We start from the raw sequence: 19,054 nt of genomic DNA, 5'->3' as shown, positions 1-19,054 counted from the left end.
TACCCAGCGCGGCACACCTCGGCTGGCATAACTGAGGCTGTGCCTTTCTTTTGTTATTTGCAGTGCCGAACGCGGCCACATGCCTTTTTTTCTGTTTATTTACTTTTGTTAAAATGGCGGCACCCGCGCTTTAGCTTTAAACATTTAGCGCTTTAGCTTAAGATGTTTAAAGCTAAAGTGCAGGTGCCACCAATGTAGAAAAAGTAAATAAACAGAAAAAAAGGCATGCACCGCTATTTTTGTACATTTGTTTTGTTTTGTTACAATCCTGGCACCCACACTTTAGCTTCAAACATCTTAATCTAAAGTGCGGGTGCCGCAATTGCTTCAAAAGTAAATAAATAGACAAAATGTTTTGTCTATTTCTTTACTTTTGAAGCACTTGCGGCACCAGTGCTTTAGCTTAAGATGTTTAAAGTTAAAGCGTGAGTGTCGTGATTGCTTTGCAGCGCAATAAGTCTTGCATTACTGAAAGTTTGAGCTATTGGCATTGCATTATTAGCAACGCCAATAGCTCAAACTTTCAGTTATGTGAGACCTATTACATTGCAAATGCTTGTTGTTTATCTCGCATCCTAACTTATTTCCTATATTTGGGTAATTGTGAAATTGGAAGGGAATGCTACAAAACAATCTAAAAGGGGGGGTGTTTAAATGTGGCAGCCAACCCCAAAAAGTTTTACAAAAACTCTGATGAAGGCAAGTCACCAGAATCATAGTTTTGCATATAGCCTGCAGATTAATGAACACTGACCATTTTATTGTGTCCTCAATCTGCCCAAGCTAGTGTACTTATAGGACAAGGACAGGTGCAGAACATCAAGCGAAAGACAGCTTCCACCAATGTTCTCACCAAAGACACTGCACTATACATTTTCATCACCCAAAACAGGCTTCGGGATGTGGATAGAAAGTTTGCTCTTACCTGCTCTGCTCTGTACTGTATTAGTCGTCAGGTCACCCCCTTTCTTTAACATTTTAAGAGCATGAAAATACCATGGAGTGTCACAAATAAAAAGACATTATTTCATTTGTTTTGTTACCTACTGAAAATAAATAACAATTAATGGGAATGTTTTACTTCCTCTAGATGCCTCTGGATTTAATGAGAAGTGAATTATCGAACAGCATCCTGTCTCTACAACCAGAGCCTGACATACCCCCAGACCTTCCGCCCCCTAGACCTCCTGTCCGGTGCTGTTGACTTTCTCCTGTATTCCGCCGTCACAACCGAAGAGGGAAGAAACATCTCTACGCTATTCTGCACTACAATCATTTGGCATTTTTCATTTTGCACTTTGTTTTCCAAATCAAAGCTAGACAATAACTTGTAAATATGCAATCCTGTGCATCCTCCATTGGTACAGTAAAACTGTAATTCAGACATTGTGCAGGTTATCGGGGATACGCAGAACTCCTGGACTGACAGAAAAAAAAAACTACTGCTTGTCTTGATATTTGTCGACAACCTCTGGTGCCTGGTGGCAGATAATCATGTCATTCTGTTCTCACGTTTTTCTCTGCGTTGATGAATGTATCTGTCTTTGGTTAACAAGGTTTCATGGACTTCACAATGTGCCCTGGACAAAAGTCTCTTGAGGTGAGTAATGTGTTCATTCCTCAGGACTAGAGGTTTTCCTCAGTAATAACAACAATTGGGGGCTTTTATATTAAAATTGATATGTGTAGGGTGCTTTGCTTAGCTCTTACCAATTAACTTTGATAAATGGTCTTTAGTGAAAGGAGCTTTTCTGAGCAATAGTATGTCTCTTTTTTTACTTCCTATCTAAAATTTCAAATAGGAATTTGTTTTTGTTTCCTGGTCGGAGGCATCCTCTTTATTACTTTGAAGTTTTACTCTGTTCCACTCTCTTTTGCTGGACTTCTGTGACCGCTTGTGCTTTGTCTCAGAGTCGCCACTGTTTTCGCTGCTGGATTGGAAATAAATGCAACAATGTGCATTTGAAGTGATCGTCTGTCACCCACTATTCAAGACAAAAACACAGTATTGGTTTGGAAACTGGAGAATCACAAGTGGCTGTTCCTTGTAAAAGTGAAAGACTAGCAAGATCAGTTTTGTTCTTAGTCACATCATCATGTGCTTTATTTAATCTGGGTTCTTCTACAACAGATCATTAATACTCTTTTCTTTAACAAAATATGTATTTATTAATATTATATTTTAAAATAATTTTCCTTTGCACAAGTGTTAATCTGCCACGGATCAATGGTTGCGACACCGGGCTGCCAGCTCACACTCAGCGCTTCCAGAAAAACATACACCATTAGAACAGTTAGCAGGGGTTTGAAAGAAAATGGGAAATTGATTTCAAAGCCCCATATGAAGGAGTATGCTGTTCACCCGCCCCTTAACTAATCCTGTTTCAAGGAATAGCAGATGGCAAACACAATGTAACACACTTCTCCTGTGACAAGGAATCTCTGTATTTGCCTGTAAATCTTTTTTTAAATAGGAAAATAATGCAATTATTTCTGGCAAAAAATATTTCTGTAAGACATAATGTTACTTTGTGTCAGGTAGTGAGTTTGTGTACTATATCTTTGTTATATCTTTTATTAAATGCACCGTTTGGTATAGCCCTGGTGAATTTGTAGCAATTCTGCATTTGGCTAACTTGGTGTGTCATGAAAGTTGTGGTATTGAACAACATTGTGGTCTTTATAAACTAATGAAGTGCCAATAAAATTTTGTATTTATGACTGAAAATGTAGTTTCCCGTACTTGTGTTCTTGGGTATATATCAAAAAGCATGTGCACTGCACCTTAAAGATAGCTTCTATTTCCTTCTTCACAAACTCCCTTTTCATAAACTAATCAACCACTTTCTTTTTATGCTATTGTTCTGGGCATGTCTTGCACAGCAAACAGCATGGAAGCTGTTTAGAAGTCAGTTAACCCAGTGGTGCTTGCCAAGCTCCACAATCCTACCATATTCACCGGGCCACTGAACTTTCTCCTTCCTTTAGGGGGTCTAACAAATCATTTTGCAGGTAACTTTTTTATCATTTGAAGTCAAGAGTGCACTTCTGTATGCCAGCTTCCTCCAGAGTTACTGTGCTCCCGCTTACACGACAGATCACCAATTTTATGTTTTTGAGCAAATGCTCGTCGTCTCTGTTTTTTAGGCCTCTGATCTGAGCCCCACCATCAACATTGAGAATCCAGTTTGAGGGAAGTGTGGACTACCAAATATTCCTCTTGTACAGAATTTTGACTTTTACTTCATGTTTTGTTTTTCTACCTCTTATTTTCCACACCGTCTCATTGTCCCTCATCTGGAATGCTTGAATGCCATCTACATCCTTCAACTGCCATTGGAAATAGTGTGGCAAGGCACATTATGTTTTTTAATGTCCTCATGAGCCTACTTACTTTTGGTCATTGATGTAGCCCAGCTAAGAACATCAGGGTAGTTGGGTTCTGTTTGGGACTTTGAATACATTCATGAAGTCTCCACTTATAACTGGGATATCTGGTGAATTTTCCGCTGACCTACTAATACTACTCTATCTCGTTTGACAGGATGCTCAAATGCCTCTCCAACTGCACCTAGATAATGCACTCCAGCTCTGTAGAGAATAGAAGGTCGAATACAGATATGCATTCTGGGTAAAGTTTTAAGGATGGCTGTCAATTATATACACTTTTCTCACATCTTGAAGAATAATGCTACTGCCTGCTTTGAAGAGTTATTGGAACCCAGCCTTCTTCCCTGTTGGACCAAGGCATGTTTATGTGGACCTCAATTTTGGCCGAAGTCTATGTTCATAGTTGTTGCGAAGGAAACCTTTCAGGGCTCAAGCAAACACAGGGAGTGTTACATCTCATTGTTTCTGCAGTCAGGAATGTTTTCTGTGACTTTAGAAAGGTGGAAAGTATCTATTTCTTGCCTCACCACCCCCTTGAACAGAATGCATAATTTTTGCATTAAAGTGATAACAAGTTCCATCAAACTGTCTTGCTATATCTGCACCACATTGTTTTCATGTTGTAATTTTAAGATGTGTAAAGCTACCATCCTCCGTGCTGAACAAATCTTTTGGTCTGATGCTGAACGCTAACACTACAGTTACCGTTGTGCCGATCCTCCAGGAATCATGTTGCAACAACTGCCAGGGTCTGCACTTTGATGTGACATATAGGTTAATCCGTCTACAGTCAATGTGCTTGAAATGAGAAGGACACAAAAAGGTTAGTATTCCTGCTCTGTTGGTAAGGTTGTCTTCTTTACAAATTTGGTGATTGTAAACTCCGACAGTGACCTTCAGCAAGCCTCTTTTGAAGATTGAGGGACTCCATCTCATCCTGATAGGGCTAGAGTGTGTGGAGTATTTGTTTGCTGCACAAATTATTGCCCTCAACGTGACAGAACAGCAAACCCTCTGAGACAAAAGTATCAGAGGTGTTAGAAAAAAATCTTTCTGCAGAGAAAGAAGCTCAAAATCAATAAGCTACCATAAAGATCTGAGATAATCTACCCTGGTGGAAGGCAGTTTTTTGGTTTTGGACAATGGTTCAGATTGCATCCTTCTACAGCATCATCTTTTTATGTCATCTGGCTTCCTTCAAAGTGAGACTTAAAGTACAGAAGCTTTTGCAGCTTAGAATCATGAAGCTAGCAAATTATGCACAGATCAATTATTGTTTCTGTTCTAGCCTCTTTGTGGTAAGGTAAAGGTTACAGCAACTTTCTGTTACTTCCCAGTGAGTCATGCAAAATGGCAATCCTGGTGCACAGCTTGTAAATTCTCAGCTAGGTAAGTGGAAGGATCCATACTTTTACATCACCACATGGCAGATATTTCTGCAATTTTTGGCCGACTGGGTACTCTTTGCTTAAGAAATATTCTGTTCACACCTCCACTATGAGTCTTCACAATGGAAGTTTCAGTGATGGTCCCAGCTTATAGATGTCTAGGTATATACCTCCCTAGGAGACTGGTTGGTAGTGGCCTCCTTACCCCCAGGATCTATTCTACTATTGCAGCGGGAAACATTTTTGCTTTTCGGTCAGGGATGGTGTCTATACAAATCATAAACGTTGCTCATCCCATCCTGGTAGCTGGTATTCTTTGAAAAAAATTTGGACAATGTAGAGAGGAAGACTCAACCTACTCATTATGATGTCTTTGCTACCATTTACCATAAACTTCTCATCATTTTTGGGCCATGTTTTTCACTGTGGTTACAAGGAGACCTGGGTCAATGTACCATGTGCCCAATGTGGATCCTAGTTAAAAAAAAAATATATTTCCTGCATTCTGTTGCAGGTGTCCCATCATTCGCATGAGGTAGTAAATCTGTAATTTCAGCTGACCCCTTTCTCAGAGGAAATCAGTTTAGATTTGGAATGGTGGATAATGCTCAACAACCTGCAATAGCAAGACCGTGAGAGTCCATACCATTTATTCAAAATCAAGTTGGGCCAAGACATTTGGACCCTCAGTCCTGCTTGGATGGGGCTCTCTATATTTGTCATTCTACTATAGACCTCTCTTTGCAGTTGATGCTGATCTTCACCTATATGTAAGATTAAACATATTTCTGTGGAACCCACAGACCAAAGAAAGCAAGTTTTTTTGTCAACGCTAAAGCTTGATAGTCCAAATGGTAAGCTAACAGGATAAACATTCTGTTGGAAAAAAGGAAGTAAACATTTGATTTTCTGAACAAGGCAGAAGATGAATTATCCCAAAAGTAAACAGAGTAATACAATCCAGAGAATGTTCTAGCCACTTGTTGACCGAGATAGTTTTTTACACTGCAGTGGAGATTAAAAAAACACATGAAACTTTTAGGAGCATATGGATAACATTTGTTCTAGAGACGAGTTGTGCTTCAGACTAAGGAGTGGAATAAAGAACCTTGTAAATGATACACTATTGCATAAGAAGCTTGTGAAGCACCATCTGGTGATGGTAATAAAGTTGAATCTTGTGAGGTATTCCGTTGCTCTTGCAGTAGCGTTTTTTATTAACTGCAGTTCACTTATAAGATAGTTTGGACCAACCAAAGTGTAAAAAAAGGGAGTTGACCGAGGTGACAATGGAGAGTTTACTTTCTGAAGTTAAGACTATTGTTATCAAGATGAGTTATTTACCTGAAATAATCCCCATAATCTGTGGCTGGAAAGAATGGGCTGTATTTGTTAAAATAAACTAAGAAACCATTCTACTGGTTGATTGTGGTGATGCTGTGGTGAAGGGAATCTCCGCACCTGCCCACTTTGCCTCAAGGCCACACTAGCTATTTCACTGCTCAAAAATAACTGGCAATCCTTACTCTCCATCCAAATATTGGCTCTTTTTCTCAACTGCCTGGCATCTCTAAAGTTCTTGAATAAGGAATTTAAATGTGCCTATTGGCTACTTACTCTTCAATACACTTAATACTCTATAGTCAGGTTTCTGATGAATGTGGGCCTGGTTTGGTATCCATATTCCTCAGCTCTGCACAGACGACCAACTCTTCCAACCTTATCATGACAGATCATTCTGCAGCAGTTAAGACTGTGAATCATAACATTGAGGTAGGTACCATCAACTCCTTGGGTATCACAATGCCCCTTGTTTTCTACCTACCTCTCAAGTCACTATTTCCTAGGCTCTTGCTACTACTCACACACTAGAGGTGCCACCCCCCAACGAACCCCAAGCTTCAGTTCTACTTTTGTTTCCCCATATACCACCACCCTCTGTTATAGGACCTCTCATTTAGCTCCTTTAATCACATTAACACAGAGTGTACACTTAGTCATCGTAGACTGACAGCCATTTGATACTGGCTGGCCTTGACTCATTCATGTTCAAAGACCAAATCTACTTCCATGCATCGTCCTTCTGTCACCCTCTCCGCTTTATTTGATCCTATCTGATGTTATAATGGACTGCCAGGAATTTTGATGTGCTACTTAATTCAAGTGCGAGGCACATTCTTTCATTTCTACCAGTAGCAAAATCAGCCAGGTTTCAGCCTCTAAAGATCAGGCAGCCAGATCCTCCTTTTGAGAAAAATATTCGTATTAACCAGCTTCACAACTTTATTGCCCAAAACACGTACCTCTCGGCAGTCGACAAGCTAACTGGCTGTTTGCCAAATATTGTGTACAGTAGATAATCTGCTCCTTTGCTTTCAAAGCAGTCAGTGGCTCAACTCCACCCGGATGCGTTGTGATTTCACATTCTACTGCCCCTTCTTCCAAACAAGTAAATAAAGTGTCCTACTTCATGAGTGCATTGTCATCATCGCTATCACAATTATCCCCCATCATAAACTAGCCTAGTGCCTGTGTTTCTATGGGATGTGTTTCACGGTAGACTCTCGACAATGGTAAATAAAAATATTTTCTTTCCTTTATTGGGGACCAAAAAGACTCCATGTACATCACATGGGCTTTCGGTTTGGTTCTAAATGTCTGATAGGCATTGTGTTGCGTATGGTGGTCGTATAAAGGCAAAGAGGGTCCTATAGCTATGTTTGTGTTTGTAGTGCCACACAGTCAGGGGTTTCTCTTCCAACAGCCTAAGTACATGCAAATGAGGTTGGGGGGGAACTATTTCTTTCAGCATTAAATTCTGTTGGAAATTTATCTGTAAAGCAATAGTCTTTTTTTTTTATACCATTTGAAGGACATATATCGTGCAATGACAAGTTTGGTTAGGCGTTGCTTAGAAATATTCTTGGAGTAATTACTGGAGTGTCCATAGTAGATGGCTTGTGCAATCTGGAAGAAAGACTTGAGACCTAAGGGTAAGTACAAGTTGGACACTGTAATACATTTTGCATAGTCCTCCTGCTCGCCTTCCTCCAAAGCACCCAACTACAGTCCCTAATATGGCTCTTCAACTGGTAACTGTACTATAGGTGGAGGGATGGCCATTGGAGCTAGATGAACTAGGTATCCATTTGGAGCCTGCCTTCGACCAGGTATCCTCATTTTGTTATGTTCTAATGAGCTCATGTTCACCTTCTTTCAACTGGATGTTCAAATATTCTCGTGGAAGTGAATCTGTAGGGCTTGGAATACATGAGCCAGTATGCATATTCTCTAATGCACATCATTCCAGTCAGAAACCTCATGGATCAGCCAGGTCTTTGGTTGAGCTCACTTTCTATCAGCTTCAAATGTAAAATACACTTTTCCTGATGTGCTTAAGAAGTGGCCATACCAGGAACCAATGATAAAGCTGTGCCATTGCGATTCTGAGCAAATCATTCACTCTCCTGTACCTTTAAATAAAAGTTCTGACCTTGTCTAATGTAATCTGGTGCTCGTGTAAAGTGCTCTGATGCCTGTGGGCCAAGTTCGCTCTATAAAACTGCAAATTCTACTGCCTAATCTTAACAAATATTTATTTTAAACAGCAAATATCTCCTTTTAAATTTGTACAAGCGTGTTTTCCAATTATGATTAAATTATTGTGCAAAGTAATAGAAGATGAGTTGGGACGTGCCGATGGAGTAGATTTAGGAATAAAGAAAGATAAGTGATGCAAGAATTAAGTTTGTCTGACAGCCTTTTGTCCTAGTGGTAGATCATTTGCGCAATATTTAACTATAACCTATATATTTCTGGCACCTACTGCTACAGAACAAAAAGGGCTACAGCCTGTACAGAAAGCATGTAATATATCAGCAGACATTAACCCAGCTAGTCATGGACTGGACTGATGCTTCAATCCTATTTCATGGACTGGAGCAGGAACAGTGGATTCTGTAGCCGGGTCAGTGAGCGCTGTAGCAATTTGAAGGCATAGATGGATTGGATTGCAGCATTTATAAATCTCTTACCACCCTGCCATGTGGGGTGCTAAAATGCTTGCCTACCAAGGTAGCACGCTACACCGGGTAGGGTGTGTGTTTGGAAAGATGTTGTCTTTGTTTTGATCCTATTTGGGAAGTTTTACTATGTTGTGCGTGATGGCCACCAAGGTGCTTTTATCGAGTTATGTATGTAGCAGTGTGGCTGATGAAGTGTGAGAGACATGCTTGCAGATTTATGCTTTTAAGTATGCGGAACTTGAGAGATATAAGTTACAATTTGCTGCTAACCGCTGCATATTATGGTCTTAGTATTACAGTGGGCCATAACTGATATGTATGCAAGTATGTAACTATACTTATGCTTACCTGTATATCGAAAGTAGTTTGCTGGTTGAGTTGTTTACAATTCATGGTTTGTGAGCCGAGGATTGCGCTTAAGGATGCAAATGTTTTCTGGGCTTTGTTACCAGAATGTGGGTGGTGCAGTATCTTGGAAATAGCCATGTGTTCAACTGTCTTTAGAAATGTGTAGCTCCTGGGTGCTTCTAGTGCTGGCCGGTAGTACATTTTAGAGCTTGGTGGCTTGTACTGAGAAAGCAGTGCCTCCTACGGATTTCTTATGGTAAGGTGGTATGATAAGTGGTGCAAGCCTGGAGCACGGTGTTCTGTTTGGTTTGAAATGCTTGAGTTGAACTTAGTTATAGCTGTTCTTTTTCTTGGGAGGCTATATGGACATTGAAGAGTGACTTTAAGCATGCCCTTCTAACTATAGGTAGCGATTGCAGGGCTGGAGTTGTGTGTTCTTGTAGGTGAAGGCGGAGAAGAAGCCTTTTGGAGCATTTTGGATGAGTTGTGTTTTGTGTATGATGAATAAGGGGCTGTTGGCATAGTCAACCTTGGGAATTAGGAATGTGAGGATGACTTGGAGGTTATGTTGGCATAAAACGTATGGGATAATACGATGTGCTTTCATTGTGATGAAAGGCTGTATGGGACGTTATTAACATGTGATATCAAGGATAAGTCTGAATTTGTGGTTACTCTTAAGTTTCTAACTTCTCTTGTTATTGGAGGGGCTTCAAGTCCCTTAGGCCATATGGTAGTAGGCTGGTACTGTTAGTATTTTCAGCGGGTCACAATCTTGGTCTTTGCCGTATTGAGAGTCAGATGGTTATTCGTCATCTTTGTGTTTATGGCACGGAGGCAGTCCTTAAGTTGTGAATTGTAGAGGTGTTCAGGGCTATCTATTTTTAAAATGATTTGGATGTCACCTGCATAGTGGATATATCACATGTTCGCGACATGTGAGTTGTACATCACATGCTTTGCATACTCCTGCCATCTAGTGTTGGGTCCGGATATTTGCAAGTTTCCGGTCACGAGGTAAGGTGACTCCTCCTTTCGGTGATAGTGCACATGGGCATCAACTCCAATGTTAGATTGTTTTTTTCCGCCTTTGGGTTCAGACGTAAATTGCTGCGCTCCGATTCGAAACCATTCTTCGGGTTCCCCTCGGTGCGCAATCCACTCTACCTGTGTCTGTATTGTTTCAAACGCGTATCCCACTTCTCCGCGTACCGTTTCGGTCGAAAAAAATCTCTTTTTCAATTGGAAGACTCCTGGAAGGTCGTTGGGCCTAACCGCGTCGGTCCACCTCGCAGTTGATCGATCGGACTCCATTCTGATTCTATCCTCGGTGCCATGCGAAGTATCCGTGCACCGACTCACATGAAGTGTGCAATTTGTCCTTATCTCCGGAGCACAACGAACAGGACTGTGACAGGTGTCGATCATTTTGATTGAAGAAAGCGCTCCACGATCGTCTGGCTCAACGTCGCGAAATACAAAGCCAAAACGTCAAATACACGCCGGACATCTTCGGTGAAGGCTCCGAGCAAAACATATTCAATGGACAAGGGGCCGAGGAAGAAGAAGAACTTGCATCTATTCTGGAATCGGACTCCAAGATGGAAGACGGCTTACCACTAGGTCATTGTCCCGTGAGTATTGAACACCCCTTGCCCCAGAATCCAACTTGGGTCAAACAAAAGGCTTCGGTTTCACCTCTGCCTTCGGGACACGGTCGTCACTGTGAAGATGTTTCTGGTGCCCCGCCTTACGGCTCTGCACCAAAACACATAGCTAAGCCTTCCGGCTCGGGATGGAGTTGGCCAAAGTCAGGCACCGAGCCAAAATCTTAAGGCTCAAAGCTAAAAACTGCTTTGGAGCCAAAACCCTTGACACCGAAATCAAAGACCGCTTCGGAACCGAAACCTTCCGCGTCGAAAGTCATTCCACCTCAGCACTGAAGTCCTCGGTGCCGAAACCGACCAATGTTCCTCCAAAGCTGCAGGATCCAATTTTCGACGCACACCACCAAAATCAGACCCGAAACAAAAGGAACTTTATATTAATCCCAATACAGAACATGTTCTCGCTAAACCGCCTCAGAAATGCAAACCTGAGTCAGAGGACACACATTATCACATTCCTTTGAAGAGGAAGAATGTCAGTACTAACCCCTCTCCTCCACCACCACATTCCCCTACAGCACCTTCCCCACCAATAGAACATTTACTTATTACACCAACTAACTCTCCACCAGCACAACCTGATGATGATGGAGATGTGGGCATAATATATTACTGGTAGATCCCTTGAATGACTACAACACTGATTCACCCACAGACATTGACCTAGACTTTTACCCTGCAAAGCCTTCCCCTCCTGACGACAATGTAGGATATCTAGAATTACTTGCTACAGCTGAAGAATATCTTGGGGTACAATTACACAAGGAATGCCTAGAGGAAGATTTTTTGTTTAAAACGCTCAGTAACACACAAAGGTCTAGTCATACTCTCCCTATGCTCAAAGGTATGATGAGACATGCCGATGATATATTAAAAGACCCTGTTCGTGCTCATATTCTCACCCATGAATAGACAAAAAATATAAGCCTGCTCCCTCTGATCCACCTGTTGTTAAAGGGCAATTACCACTAGACTCCTTTTGGTGGTGTCAAATGCCCATAAACGGGCCAATTCATAAACTTCCGAAGATGCCCCCTCTCTAGACAAAGAGTCAAAATTGTTAGACACCTCTGGTAAAAGAGGAGCCGCCCTAGCAGCAAATCATTGGCACATTGCCAACACCCAGACCCTACTAGCCAGGTATGATAGAGCACACTGTGACGAAATGGAGCAATTGCTCCAATATCTCCCAGATGAGCACAAGGCTAAAGCTCAAGATTTAGTGCAGGAAGGAAAGCTCATCTCGATTTGCTCTATTAGGTGTGCTTTAGATGCTGCTGACAACGCAGCTAGAGAGATCAACGCTAGTGTGTTACTAAGGAGGCACGCATGGTTGAGGATTTCTGGTTTTAAACCTGAAGTCAAACAATCCATTTTAAATTCTCCATTTAACAAAGATGATCTCTTCGGGCCCAAAGTAGATAAGTCATTGGAGAAAATGAAGAAAAATACGGAAGTGGCCAAGTCAATGGGAGCCCTACAGTCTCCTTCTAATCGTGTCTCCTTTTGTCACTCCTTATATCGTGGGGGGTCTAAGACCACGTCCTCAGACAATACTGCTGCTTCATACAAAGGCATCAATCAATCCTCCTCAAGAGGCTTCTTTAGAGGAGGATACAGCGGTAACAGCGGCAAAGGTAGATGCAAAGGTTCCACACCACGTTTCCCTCCCCTAACAAGCAGTGACTTGCATACACTTCCCCCGATCATTAAACACCGTCGTGGGACGTCTTCTACAATTCCTTCCCATTTGGCAATCCATAACTACAGACAAATGGGTGTTAGGAATTATCCAACATGGTTATTGCCTGGAGCTTACCAACAATCCTCCAAACAATCCACCGCACTCTCGCAAAATGTCACCAGAACATTTACACCTGCTCAAACAGGAAATCCAGTCTCTTTTACTAAAAGGAGCTATAGAGCCTGTACCGTTAAAATATCAATGGTCAGGCGTGTACTCACTGTATTCTCTAATTCCTAAAAAGGATGGCCCCTTGAGATCTATTCTGGACCTCAAAGAACTAAATCACTACATACTGTGGGAGCATTTCACATGGTGATACTTCAACAAGTGCTCCCACTTCTACAGCAGGGAGACTTTGTCTACTCTAGACTTAAAGCACGCATATTTCCACATTCCAATTCATCCCCGTCATCGCAAATACCTCAGATTCATGATAGCGGGTCATCATTACCAATTCAAAGTACTACCTTTTGGAGTCACCACTGCTCCCAGGCTATTTACTAGCGAGGCAACAAGCTAATGTAGGCCAGGCAGTACTTAAAACACTTTTTCAAACAACTGTAACAACTACAGGTTAGCCACCACTTTGGAACTATACTGCTGTATAGTATATGCAAAGCATGTGATCTACAGCTCACATGCCTCGAACGTATGATGTTACTTACCCAGTAGGCATCTGTTCTTGGCTTGTAAAGCTGTAGATTCACGTGTCCCTCCTGCTTCCCTGGGTACCTGTAGTTGTTGCAGTTTCTTACTTTACATACATACGCATGCACATCTCTATTCTACACTTACTAACTCCATTCTCCCCCTCTGCAGGAAAACAATCCAACAATGGAGTTGATGCCCATGCGCACTATCACCTCGTGACTAGAAAGACTTCTTCGAAGAAAAACAACTTGAAAACATCTGGACCTAACACTAGATGGTACGAGTATGCAAAGCATGTGACTCTACAGCTCTACATGCCAAGAACAGATGCTTACTGGGTAACTAACATTATCCTTACGATTGACTTAAGTCATTTTTTGGCTAGAGTAACTTTAGAAGCCTTCCCATTAATAGTAACAAATATTAAAAAGCCAATAGATCAGCTTTTTTTTTTTCTCATAAACTATATGTGTTGATGATTTATGTAGAACTCTCAGTGGATGGTGAGTGCCTTTCTGGCGAAACCCACAACTGGGAATCCTGCTGTGGTGCAAGTCGATCCCAACCCAATTTGTGCCTATGTTTAAACTCTAAGTCAACATTGTGTGTCATAATGCCGCTTCAGAATCCAGTGGGAGAAGTTGGGGGGGAAAGAGAGCTAGAGAGAGAGAGAACAAAAATGCGAGTACAGTTGAAAGTGGAGTTCAAGTCCATGAAAACTAAACTCTCAGGGTTTGCCATTTCATCACTTGTATATGCAGCACTGTAGGAAGCTGGCTCTGTATATACTATACCAAAGTGAGGTATAGTGTGCACAGAGTCCAGTGGATCCCCAAAGGTAGGCAGAAGTAAATGTAAATAGCACCTCACTCTCTATTTGTGGTAGTGTGGTCAAGCAGTAAGGCACTGTCAGTGGACAGTGCTAAGCATTTGATTTCACACACTCAAAGACTGAACTTCGGACCAATTAGTTTTGTATACAAATATTCTTTTAGTTATGTTTTTTTTTTTAGAACCAAACAAGCCTGGCACAGGTAAGTTGATAAATATTTTGCAGTAAATATACAGTTTGAAATGCAATTGTAAATGTACTTTGAAATGGTTACAGTTTTAATTACTGGTAATGCAATACTGTGAAATGCTGTGCATATACTTTGTATCGACTTTGCAATGAAAATTACAGGTAAATTACTTTTACGTTACTTTTGAGATTACTTTTTCTACTCAGTGTGATATGCCTAGATATCACACTGGGACATTTCCTAGAGAAAAGACAAGTAAAATCAGTTTTGCACAATTGTTAATTTTTTCTGGTTTCCATACAAATCAACTCCACACTTGAAACATTTTTCAGAGAAAACCAGTCAATGGATTCCTATGGAGAGAAATGAAGTTGACGGTTACCAGGTAAGTAATCTGTCTTTGGAGTTGAGCTTCTGGAGTTAGAACAAGGGTTCCCCCAGGTTTCAAGGATGCACTCTCGTTACACCCTCAGCGGCACTAGGGCGGCGTGGGTGCAGAGTGCTGAGGCCCAATGTTATCCAATGGGGGATAGGGGGCCTCCGGTTGGTGGCTGCTGGCAAGCAGGCCACTGGGTTGTGGGAGCAAAGCTCCTAAACTTTAGCTCAGGGCAAATGGAGAAACAAATTAGCACCAAAGGTGCACCCTCAGCGGCACTAGGTGTCAGAGGTGCGCTGGAATCTCCACGGAGGCAGAATGTTGCTTTTTCCCAATGCCCGCCTCCCGGAGCTCACTGCGTTAAGCAGCTTCTCCAGGCCGGGGGAAAGGGGAAGTGGACAGAGAAGAGACACTCGTGCTGGACCTGAACTCCTTCGTCGCCTTTCTTAGATGATACGGGAGCACCTAATGCACAGAGGGAGACAACACTTCAATACTACACTTGTACCTACTTCTGACTTCTTCCTCCTTATCGAGCTCTCTCTCTCTCTCTCTTTTGAAGCCTACCAGGTTCTGCGTGAGTATTGCTTCTCTTCTTTCTTTTTCTGTATATTCAGAAGATTGCAGCTGGGATTGAGGGACAGCTACTTCCTAGTGCACATGGGAGAGAAAAGTAACAGTTAAACTCCCTTCCTAACCTACTTCTCTAATTCTTCTATGGGCCTCTCTTCCTACCTTCTCGCTAATTCTGCGACTACCCAATGGAGGAGTCTGATTTACAACATACAGCAGTTTGAGTAGTCTTCTTGATGAAACGATAGTCAGTACTTCTCATTGCATTCCAAATCTCTGGGAGGGAAGGCGAAGCCTTGGAATGAAAGCAGGTTTCCTTATGCTCAGCTCCTAGGACTGTACGCGCAAAAAGGAAGCCAGGTAGGAGAAAAGGGTGGAGGTAAGAAAAGGGAAGCACGCATGAAAGGCGGGGGGGGGGAAAAAGGAGACTGAGCATTTATTATCACAGAGTTGTAACTTGCTGTGTTCACGACGCAGTCTTTACAAAGTCTAGCTCTTACTTGTCTCTGGTCACAACGGTATTCCACTGGCTCACCTCGTATTTGACGGTAGCCTACCGGAGCCGTGAAACAGTAGGGGGCTTCTCAGGAATTCGACGAGCAGAGGGAAGCTTTGAACTTCTCAGCGGAAGGGGCAGCACAGTTGACCAACTGCCCAAAACGAGGAGCTGTGATGAGGACGTACTAGTCTGAATGCTACTCTACTCTTCTGAAGAGAATGTGCATTAACGATGAGGGACGCTACCAGTTTTGACAAAAAACTGTAGCGCGACACGAAAATAAACTTCTACTCCTGTCAAGACTCAAATTGAAGTGCGCAATGGAATGCGCGCGCGCCGAGGATGAAATCTCGGATCACGCGATATCCATGCCTTAGCACAAGTACATCAGAAGAATTAGCAAATAGGGCGGCCATCTTAAAGGGGTCAATTCCGCCTAGACGTTTACCCAACAATTGCAACTAGAGGGCTTCACAATAACCCTACGATTGCAATTCTGATTCTCCATTACAGAAATGACGTTCACTAGGTTCCTGACAGTACCCCCTCTCAATGACCGATTGATCGGTCTTGGTTTGAAGGGGTGTTGCAAATGAAAACGTTTTATATGTAATGGAGCATGAACCTCTTCTGCAGGTTCCCAGGATCTTTCTTCAGGACCATACCCCTTCCAGTCAATTAGATAAAATAGTTTTCCTCTAATCTTTTTAGAATCTAAGATCCCTTTAACTTCGTACTCTAAATGTTCTTCAATTTTTAAAGGGGGGGGTGTCTTACTTTTCCTAAGATTTGATGCCACAGCCTTTAAAAGGGAAACGTGAAAGACAGGATGGATACCCAAATGAGCAGGTAGTTTCAATTTAACAGTCACTGGACCCAAGACCTGTTCTATAGGAAAAGGACCCACAAAACGAGGCTGAAATTTTCGATTGCCTTTCAATCTGAGGTGACGTGAGGACAACCAAACTGAATCTCCCACTTGATACTTTCTTGCTCTCTTCCTATGTTTGTCTGCTTGCTTCTTATAGCTTTCTTTTGCCTTGAGTAGGTTAGATTCCGCTGACCTATGAGCTGAGGATAACTTTGTAAATAGATCCTTAACTGAAGGCACCCCAAAATCTCCTTGAGTGGTAAAAGGATTTGGATGTCTCCCAAAATTCAAAAAGAATGGGGAAAACCCTGTGGAGACATTCTTTGCGTTGTTTTGTGCAAATTCAGCCATCCACAACAGGTCGGACCAATCGCCTCCCTGATCCAGAAGGAACAGCCGAAGGTACTGTTCCAACTCTTGATTCATCCTCTCGGTCTGACCATCTGTCTCAGGGTGGTAACTAGTGGAGAGTCTGACCTCTACTCCTAAACCTTTCATAAAAGCTCTCCAGAAGTGGGACACAAATTGGGGACCTCTGTCAGAAATTAGAATCTTGGGAATCCCATGTATCTTTACTATATGTTCACTAAAAAGCTTAGCTAACTCTGGAGCCGAAGGAACCCCTTTTACTGGGATAAAGTGACTCATCTTAGTGTAGGTGTCTACTACTACCAATACTGTGTTGTAACCTCTACTCAATGGTAGGTCCACTATCAGGTCTAATGTGACAGTATGCCAAGGGTGCTTTGGGATGGGTAATGGTTGCAAAAACCCCTGGGGAGCCTGTCTAGTGGATTTCCCTCGGGCACATAACTCACAAGAATCTACATATTGTTTAATCTGGGTTTTCATGTGGGGCCACCAGAAGTAACGTTGAATTAGATCGGTAGTTTTCAGGGTGCCCTTATGGCCAGCCAAAGGGTGATCGTGACAATCTTTCATAACATGTTCTCGAATCTCCTCAGTAGGCACATAGAGGGTTCCATTAAAGTATGGTAAAGAATCCACGATCTCTCTTCCCTTTTCCTGACTTGCCCATTCTGTCATTTCAGAAGGAGACATGTGTTTTCCAATTTCTTCTTTGTAGTCGGTCAAAGAGAGAGTACATACAATCTTTGATTCTGGAATGATCGGCTGTGGATCTATCGGGTGTTCTGCGGCTTCTGTCTGAATTCGCGATAAGGCATCCGCCTTCCCATTCTTGTTTCCTGGACGATAAGTAATTACAAAATCAAAATCTGCAAAATAAAGGGACCATCGCAATTGGCGAGGAGTTAAAGTTCGTGCGGACTTGAGGAATTGCAAATTCTTGTGATCGGTGAATACTGTAACCGTATGTCGAGCTCCAAGCAAATAATGTCTCCATTCGGCGAAAGCATCTTTGACTGCCAATAACTCCTTCTCAGCAATAGTGTAATTGATCTCAGCTTGACTAAGTTTTCTTGAGTGATATGCCACAGGATGCAATTGCCCAGTAGTTTTGTGCCGTTGGGACAAGACTCCTCCACTAGCTTGATCTGAAGCGTCTGCTTCCACATAGAAATGGCTCGGCTGGATCCGCATGAAGCAAGATTGGGGCTGAAGTGAAACTCTTCTTGAGGTACTCAAAAGCTTGTTCCGCCTCAACTGACCACTGGAACTTTACACCCTTCTTGAGCAATCGAGTAATCGGGACAATCTTTTGCGAAAATCCTTGAATAAACCGGCGATAGAAATTGGCAAACCCCAAAAAGCTCTGGATCTCTCTTACATTCTTAGGTGGAGGCCATTCTATTACAGCTTGAACCTTCTTAGCGTCCATTGTGATTCCACCAGGAGACACTAAGAATCCCAGAAATTCTACTGACTGTACACTGAAAGCACATTTTTCTAATTTGACATACAGTTGATGTTGACGTAGCCTCTCTAGTACAGCCTTAACATGACCAGAATGTTCTTGAGGATTCCTGGAGAAGATTAAAATGTCATCCAAATAGATGACAGCAATCTTATCCAACAAATCTCCCATGACGTCGTTGATAAAATGTTGGAAGGCCGCTGGGGCATTGCAGAGACCAAATGGCATAACCTGATATTCAAACAATCCATATTTGGTTCTGAAGGCAGTTTTCCATTCATGCCCCTCCTTCATACGAATAAGGTGATAAGCCCCTCTCAAATCTAGTTTGGTGAATATCTGAGCATCTTTAATCTGATCAAGAAGAACAGAGATCAATGGTAGTGGATAACGGTTCTTAATAGTTGCTCGATTAATTGCACGATAGTCTATGCACGTTCTTAAGGAACCTTCTTTCTTCGGAATGAAGAACAGCGGAGAAGAGACCGGCGACTGAGACGGTCTAATGAAGCCGTTGGCAAGGTATCTATCGAGATATTCCTTAAGGTAGCCGTTCTCTGCTTCGGTCAAAGCATAAATCCTACTGCAAGGCAGAGCAACTCCTGGTTCCAAGTCAATGGCACAGTCATAAGAACGATGTGGTGGCAACTTCTCAGCCTC

General features: G+C 42.2%; 1 protein-coding gene across 1 annotated transcript in view; it reads left to right on the top strand.

The window, feature by feature from the left end:
• RAB12 (RAB12, member RAS oncogene family) overlaps nucleotides 1–2,728 on the top strand; it is a 127,772-nt gene extending 125,044 nt beyond the window's left edge. Inside the window, exon 6 of the mRNA XM_085607003.1 lies at nucleotides 1,091–2,728. Coding sequence (XP_085463129.1) covers nucleotides 1,091–1,204 — 114 coding nt within the window. The 3' untranslated portion in view covers nucleotides 1,205–2,728. The remainder of the gene's footprint in view (nucleotides 1–1,090) is intronic.
• Nucleotides 2,729–19,054: the final 16,326 nt, after the last annotated feature.

This window comes from Triturus cristatus, chromosome 5_2 (genome assembly GCF_964204655.1).
Source record: "Triturus cristatus chromosome 5_2, aTriCri1.1, whole genome shotgun sequence".
NCBI classification, from domain to species: Eukaryota; Metazoa; Chordata; class Amphibia; order Caudata; family Salamandridae; genus Triturus; species Triturus cristatus.
Note: the sequence above shows the minus strand (reverse complement) of the source record. Positions and strands in the feature narration are given on the sequence as shown.